The sequence below is a fragment of the Lycium barbarum genome, chromosome 9, assembly GCF_019175385.1.
Source record: "Lycium barbarum isolate Lr01 chromosome 9, ASM1917538v2, whole genome shotgun sequence".
Classification (NCBI taxonomy): domain Eukaryota; kingdom Viridiplantae; phylum Streptophyta; class Magnoliopsida; order Solanales; family Solanaceae; genus Lycium; species Lycium barbarum.
This window is the reverse complement of record NC_083345.1, coordinates 117,927,657-117,936,470: the sequence shown is the minus strand read 5'-3', so window position 1 is coordinate 117,936,470 and position 8,814 is coordinate 117,927,657. Positions and strand designations below refer to the sequence as shown.

Sequence of the window (8,814 nt, the reverse complement as noted above, 5' to 3'; positions counted from 1 at the left end):
AATAAATTCTCCGTTTCTTCATATTTTGTTTGTGATTGTAATTTATTTCCGCATATCAAAATTTGTTGCAAACACCCACATCTTGTAATTAATGATAAGTAGCTTCACCAGCGATATACCACTGCTTTTATCAGTACTAACATCGCACTTTAATTTTCAGGAGTTGTCATTATCATCATGTGAAGAAATATAACCAGACACCATCATGAGTGGAGCCAATACTCAACTAGCTAGCTAGGCCACAATCCAACCAGAAAGCAAATAAGTAAATAATCTTGTCGAATATCACACAATTCTTTATGAAAGGATGTCAGTTGAATAATTGTAACTTTTCATAAAACGACGTGTATGGTGAAAGATATCCCTCATTTGGAGACGTCCACAATTTATGAATGGCTGTTTTTGTTGGTCTATATATATTATGATCCCCAAAAATTTGGATTACCATATAGGTGGATTTGCTATTAATTGGGCACTAAAAAACACACTTACATTACATATTTTACGATGAAGTCTACATTCATTGAGTTTGCAGCAGTTAGAAAAGAATTGTAAAAATATGTTGTTAAAATTTGTGACACAACTTCATGATACCAACCATTTCCAATTGAATGATGACGCTACATCAAGAGTAGTCAATAATCAAACATTGCGATGAAAAGTCTAAATATATTGTGTTATATTATATTATTGTGAGGTATTGTGTTATTATATTATTGTAAGGTGTGAGACTTGAGTCTCACGTTTTAATGGGAAGCTGATATGAGGCTTATGTGGTCTTGGACTCTCCCACCTCAATAGCTAACTTTTGGGGTATGATTCAACTAAGATCGTATCAATTTGTCTATAACATGGCCTACATACATGCTTTGCTTTCAATACGTCATGATATTGATTTATATTCATCTAATACAAGATCTACTTAAGAGAACCTGGAATGGACATGAAATTTTAGACATCGATAATGAAACCCAACTCTAGATATAACATGTTAAAGTTTGTAATAGCATCTAATCACAAATATTTATTTATAAAAGGAACATAGAGATATGCAATTAATTAATGCGACCCGTTAGGATATTTCGATATCTTGTTTATGAACCATAGTTTGATCATTTTGTAAGATTGTATAAGAGTTGGCAAAAATTTTGTTTTTACAAATTATGAGGTTTTATGTTTATGAGAAAAAAAAATGCAATTTAAGATATCCAAATTGCATGGCCAAACAAAATTTTAACTTCAAATCGACTGATTTCAAATCATAATTTGAGATTATGTCCAAACGGACCCCAAGTGTTTACTATAATACTGGTTAACGCACGACCATATAACGTGTTAAAAAGATATAAACATCTCGGAAGAAAATAAGAGATGGGTGTTAAAAAGACAGATTCTTTTTATAATGAAAATTCCCAACACTTAAGAATTGTGAGAAAGCTAGGGCGTTATACTCAAATTTTCAGATCTTTTTCAAAACACTATCCAAGAAAAGTTTACGTGCATGAAACTCGTATAAGCTTTGAAAATTTACCAATCTCTAATACTCTCTCCGTCCCAGTTTATGTGATATAATTTAATTAGGCACGGAACCTAAGAAAAAAATGATGACTTTTAAAGCTTGTGGTCTAAAACAAGCCATAAATATTTGTGTGATTGTAAATTATTTCATAAAGGGTAAAAATGAAAGTTTTAAATTAAATTATTTCTAAATATAGATATGTATCATTATTTTTGGTACAAACTAAAAAGAAAAGTCTATCACATAAAGTGGGACAACGGGAATATATAATAATACAACTCTAACTAAAGCACAAGACCTAACCGTTTGTACTGCAAAACCTTGGGATGTTACTCCCTTAGTCACAATTTATGTGACATTTTTCGGATTTCGAGATTCAAACGAGTTTTTTCTTACTACAATTTTTTCATATGTCTTTTAAATATTTTGAATTGTTAATTATTGTGACTTATAGTACATTTTACGTAGTTTTCTAATATGTAAATTTTATTTCAAAAAATTTAAAAATTCCTTGTCCAAAGACACGGTCAAATTAACTGGTTTAATCACAAAATCCGAATTGTGTCACATCAACTGAGACAGAGGGAGTACTATATAAGACATAAAGGCAGTTGCAGAATTTTGAAAAATTATTTCATTTAGGAATTAAGTCATATACACCGGTAGTATAAATATTTTTTAAATACTTTATTAAAGGTTAGGTATCTTTTTTAACAATTTACCAAGTGATATTTGTTAAGAGATTACTTATAATTACCTATATCTGATTTGATTGTGCAGATACGTTATACGCAGTCAATATATAAAACTTAAACTCATAGTATGGGCAAGTTGCATGTGGAAGCAAAGTTTTGTACACTATTGGTGTAAATAAATTTTTACACTATCAGATCATCCAAAGGATATTTACAGATAAATTAAACCTGCTTAAAATGTGAGATTTTTAATCTTGAAATAAGATAAGTTACCCACTATAACAATAACATGTAGAGATGACTTGATGGTATAAAAATCCTTGCGCTGACCGTATATATTACTTCAATTTAAAAAGATAATAATGAGATTTCTATAATAAGTTAAACTATGTACTAATAGTGTAAAAGGACTTATATATATAACCTAAATGCGTCAAACCATTATATTACTTTACAAAGAGGTCTAAAACTCAAATATTTTAGAATCAGTCATAAGAGTACTAATACAATCATGGTGATCATGAATCCCTAGATACATGAGATAGAGTTTTGCTAAGCACTAGCTAGTACATTCTTATTACACTAGCTGGAATCATTCATACTCCACTTGGCAGCAGATTGTCTCAGCTTTCTAACAGCCTTCACTATCAAGCGGATCAGCTTTCTAACAGCCTTCACTATCACGCGGATCAGCTTTCTAACAGCCTTCACTATCAAGCGGATTGTATGGATAATGAACAGGAGGGACAAGAGTACCATCCATGCCAGCAGTGAGCATCCTAGGAAATATTGATAGAGGCTTTCTCTTGGGGAATAGGCTGCGATAAATGTATGGTAAGTGAACGCGGTTGCAACAATGGCGATCCACATGATAAACATCAATATCCACATTAAACCTTTTGTCCTTAAAGGCAAGCCACTTATCAACAGTAATACGATGCTAAAAGATGCTATAAACGCCACTGTATTAGACACTAGAAATCGTATATAAAGTGGTTTGTAATTATCTGCCAGCACTGAGTGACCTGCTTTATGTTGAGGAAATGGACTAGGTGATGCTATTCCAGTATCTGTAGAAAATATTATCATGTGTCAACTACATAACATAATAAGAACAGGGAAGCGTATGTAGAGCTCAAGATTAATGTAGTTTAGCTTCATATCTATTGTAAAAAACGATCTATACATATTAAAACATATACGTTACATATACATAGCTGTAGTAGGTTAGTATCGTACACAATATTTAGCATATTGAAGTGTGTAACCATCACATCTAAAAGCTTAATTAGTGTTAGAGAGAAATACTTTTATTTACTTAATTATATGTTCAACCCGCCTCTCGCTTGTGAGTCTAATTCTTTTTTCATGGGCCAAGGATGTAATATTTCTTTTTGATAATAAGTGACGGTAAGATTCGATCTCAAGTCTTTTACCTTATAAGGAACACGCTTTTATTTACTTAATTAAATTCTCAATATAGCCCCAACTTTCCCCACTTTCTTCTCTAGCTTTCTCTGGATTCTTTTTGTTCTATAAGTTGAAAATTTACCAGGGCTATTGATTTAGTTGGCAGAGGCACTTGAGTTATTTTTTAAGATCAGAACCCCTATTTCTTTTCTCTTTATTTTTGGCGGAAAACAATGCTAAATCTGGGCTTAGCAAACACGTGGGGGTATTCTATTGTAATTTTAAAACTTATGGGTTCTCTTTAAAACCTTTTAAAACTGCCTCCTCTTTCTCTGTCTTCATCGATCTTTTTTCCTTTCTCTTTCGTCATCGGTCTTTTCCTTCACTCCTTCATCTTCCTCGTTCTCCCACTCCAAAATCCACGCCTCTTTTTCTGTAATTGATATGAAAGTCAAGATTGAAAGAGCATTGAAGCTATAGGCTCGCGTCCAAGAGCTACGATTTGAAGCTTTCAGCTGAAGAACAATACCAAATTTTTCACGCCGTAATCATTTTATTCGAGTTCAAAATATTGTTTTTAATTTATTAGTTTGTGATTTTCTAAATTTACAATCATGGAAAATCCCTAATTTATTCATATCCTTATTTTATTCGAGTTCAATACGCTGTTTTGCATGCCTTATTTTTTTTTATTTTTCCTGGGTTTACAGTCATGGAGAAGCCCTATTATTTTCTTATTATGATTGTTTCGAGTTCCATATTGTTTTGCATGCCTTTGATTTTTCTAAGTTAAATGTCATGGTGTTGACAAGACGACATGCGAGGTCACTTTGGAAAGTAGATTATAAGCCTTCCACTTCTAAAAACGGGTAAGAATGGAAAGTGTTGACCTAGTCACCTAGATGAAGCCGAAACCCTAAGCAATCCATCAGACGAGTTTATTAATAGATGAAATGTAGAAGAGACCGACTCCATGTCTATTGATACAATTGAGCAGATTTATGCATTTCTAGAAGGTACTGAAGAAGAAAGAGACAATTGCGGTGATGGAGAAAAGGAAGGAGACAACAAGGCCATTTCTGGTGCAATAGAAGAGGAATGGGGCGAAGGTGAGGCTACGGAGATGAGGAGGATAATAGTGATGGTCTATCCATTCCTGAAAATGTTAAGTCCATGGAAGTAGAAAAGGTGAAAATGCTCGGATTGGTCTATGATACTTGAAGGAGTTTATTTCCCTTCCAGGATCGAGTGAGGTCTATTATGAAATTGTGGTTTGTCTTCAAAGATGAACAGCGAAGGCGTAAACTTTTAATTCATTTTCGAACTAATTTTTTTTCCACTTCTTGGACCTGCCCTTAAACCAGGATCAAGTCAATGTACAATTAATTCATTTGCTTCTACGTTAAATTATGTATCAGATGAAAAAAAGTGAGATGTAGTTCTTGATTGAGGATATGCTATGTTATTTTGGGCTAAGGGAATTTACATTGGTCACTGGTAAATTATGTATCAGAAGAAAAAAAGTGAGATGTAGTTCTTGATTGAGGCTATGCCATGTTGTTTTGGGCTAAGGGTATTTGCATTGGTCACTAGGCTGAAGTCCGAGGCCCTCCCTAGTGAAGCTGAGTCGAATAAGGTCCATAAAAAGGAGAGAATTTCTATATTAAAATTAAATCTGATTACAAGTGGGTTAACCGGGATGTGCTCGTGAATTGCCTAAATAACAAGGAATTTTCCAGGGAGGAGAAGCTGAAGATGTCCTTGCTGTGGTTTCTTCACATCATTTTATTGGCGCATGATAAGTTTAAACAAGTTGAGAAGAAATGGATTTCTTTAACTAATATCTATGGGGAAAGATATACTTTGATATGACATTGGATTACTTGATTGTAACGACCTGGCCTGTCATTTTGAGAATTGATGCTCTGCTTTAAGTGTCACCTATTCCAGAAGCTCCATAATAAATACTTTGACTTGCTTGCAAAATTTGAAGTCAAACGGATATCATTTTGTTCACTTTGAGAGAAAGTTTTATTTTGAAATATCGGGTATTTAATTATTTAGATTAATTTGTTGTGTTGGGAAACATGCTTTGATTGGCGAGCTGAAGATTTTGTTGGATTTTTAATATTATTTATGACCTGTAGAAATTGACGGAATTAATTTTAGAGTTCGTTTGGTTTGTTTTTGACAATTAAGTCAGTTTTAGAATTTAATATTTTCATTTATGGTTAAAATATGGTCACGGGAAGAAACAAGACTTGGATTGGAAATTTGTTGATAACGTTAGCTTCGTATGATCAGTTGTGACTTGTAGGAACTTTTAGAATTGGATTTGGACTTCGTTTGATCAAGTTTTAGTAATATGGGTATCATTTGATTTGTTTAACCTTGTAGAATACTATTTTGATTATATTGAACTTGATTTCGCAACAAAATTATAATTTTGACATTCGAGGCTCAAGATTGGCTTTTTTGGTGACTTTTTGGACCTGAATTATCAAGATAGCAGTATTGGTGTCTATGGACTCGCATGTTAATGTAGAATTCATACTTGAGAGATTTGGATCGTTTGAAGGCACTCCGGAAGGGGAATACTCAGATTTAATTGTTCGTGGCTCCTACTCTACTTCGAGGTAGGTTACGTTTTACTCTTTAGACTCCAATTGGAGGACACATATAGCTTATAAATACTGAAGGGGTTTCGGCATGAAAAAGGGTCCCACCTTAGTGACGGTGATGAGCACTTGGGTGGGTACCCGTGTATTTATTCGAGTAATTAATGGAAAGTAGTGTATTGTGACGGGGAATGCATGTTGAGCCTACGTGCATTGGTTGTGGTGATAAATCCACCAGCTTGCTATGGTTGTTGCTTATGTGGGCTATGATAGTCATGTCTGATTAATACTTGTGATTATTGATTCATTTAACCTTCATCACTCTACATCTTGTCTAATTTATAAAAACAGAACCACTCTTGAAATTGACTTGATATTACGTAATGGCATGATATACGCATATTCCTTCCATATATTCATCATATCGCTAGCATACGACATTATGCATGTTGTATTCATTCATACTTATATGTTTGTTGAATAAGTTGTGAAAGGAAGACATGAGATGTTTTAAGGGGCTAGGATAAAGGTAAGACTGGTGTTCTCACAGTTTGGCGGTAAAGTAGGATGTATAGTGAGGTTCTCACAGTTCAACATTAAAGTCGGTCGGTACAGTGAGTGGTTGCAGTCCGAAGGGAAATGAGTGATATAGACCTCTCGAGTCCCTCATGGGTCATGACTATAAGTCATGGCCTATAGCATGTGTGTGCTGGGATTGATATTGGTCAGTGCATTCATTCATTCATTCATTCAATCTATTACATTTTCTATGTGATTACATGGTTTCCTGTTGAATTATATGAAGCATGATTTAATGGGTATGACTAAGGAATTTTAATTTTATTGGTCCATTTGTTGTTTTTTTCAGTCTTTATATGCTTTATGCGTGATTCCTTTGTTGTCAGCCTATGATACCTACGGAGTACTAGTAGTTGTAGTCATACTACACTTGCTGCACTCTTTGTGGTACAAATTAGGTTTCAAGTATGAGTAGGACCTGTGGAGCCGTTTGAGTTTGAGACCGTAATTTCAGGAGATGATGGTGAGTTGTTCGCCTAATCCGCAACACCCTTCTCGCTCTATCTTTTTGATGAACAAAGTGGACATGTACAAATTGTTTAGGCAATTCCAAAGTAACTCCACAAAAAGACCATGTTACTGTCTTTTCGAATTTTCCAGGGCATTGATCATAAGCATTGCACATCAATAACATTTTATTATAGATCATAAGTGTTCAATTGATTGTATTGTGTGTTGCATTCATAATAGGCATGCGCATATGAAGCATTACCCTTTATTGGACGTAATTGTGCCAAATCATGGGATGTTCCACTTCTAACTCCAAGGATACTGAGATGGTCCGGTTCCCGCAAAAATGAACTTGATCAATTCAAATAGGAAATATCTTGGGAAGATGTAAACATATAGACTGAATTATATCATAATCTCCATATTGGTACATTATAAACTACGATGCTTTATGCACCCTTGTTATGTGAACTAATCTTTGTGGCATGGCTTTTGTTAAATTTAGAGGGTGTGCTTTTTTCTTTACCTAACTGTTGGTGAGAGAGAGGACCACACAAGAAATCTTGTGTCTAATGACGAGGAGGAGGTGGACGAGGAAATCAATACATTAAGGAGAAATGAGATGGAAAATGCTACAGAGATCAATAGGCTAGGAGAGGCTCGCCCAAAACGTCTCTCCAAAGCAACAGAGAAAGGGCTTGTGACTTTTGGAGATCTTGGAGCCCATTCTAGAGGTGGATTTTACAAGAAGCCTGATGGGTAGGGGGAGGGGTGGGGGATGAATGAAATTCTAGATAGACTGAGAGAAATCAAGGACTCACTGGTTGAGCTTAAAACACCCATCAAGCCATAAGGTAACGAAACTCCTGCCTCTCTAAATATCGATGATGGCGATGCTCATGTGGCTGCTGATCCCGTTCAGATTCAAGATGAGGCAACTGCTAAGAATTGGGATGGGTTTGCTTAGTTGTTTAGGTTGAGGATAATTTGGAACTATTAGTTTTTTGTTGTTTAGTGAAATATTATCATTGTTAATCGTATTTTAGAATCAGTTATCCATGTTCAGATCAATGTGCATATTTGGTTAGACTTTTCACTTGCGTCAATTATAAATTAAATATAGATGTGATAAATATTATAATTGTAACACCTTGTACCTTCAGGCTAAGGTTTGACCCGTAAGATGGGGATAAAATGAAAACAAGATGTAAAGTAGAGGAAGTGTTTTGAAACCTATAAAAGGTTATAATGACCTGTTAGGTTGTTTTGAGTATTTGGACTATTTTACCCCTGTTGACTCTTTCCCTAGCTTCAAGACGACCTCTTTTGGAAATTTCGAGTGTGTGAGTGAGTTCGTAGCGTGTTTTATAGTTAAGATGCATATTTGTTTTGTATCCGGGAGGTTCCAGATGAGTCTCGGGATTTCGGGGTGGAATAGTGAAAAGCCACAAAATCTGATTTTTAGTGGTTCTGGTTTCCTTCTTCGCGTTCGCGAGAGTTGTTGGCCAGGAGCGACGCGTTCGCCAAGAAAAAGGGGGGGTCT

General features: G+C 34.8%; 1 protein-coding gene across 1 annotated transcript in view; it reads right to left on the bottom strand.

The window, feature by feature from the left end:
- Positions 1-2,634: 2,634 nt before the first annotated feature.
- Positions 2,635-8,814, bottom strand: part of LOC132609610 (uncharacterized) — a 26,529-nt gene continuing 20,349 nt past the window's right edge. The window contains exon 2 of the mRNA XM_060323673.1: positions 2,635-3,284. Within this exon, the coding sequence (XP_060179656.1) occupies positions 2,797-3,284 (488 nt within the window). The 3' untranslated portion in view covers positions 2,635-2,796. The remainder of the gene's footprint in view (positions 3,285-8,814) is intronic.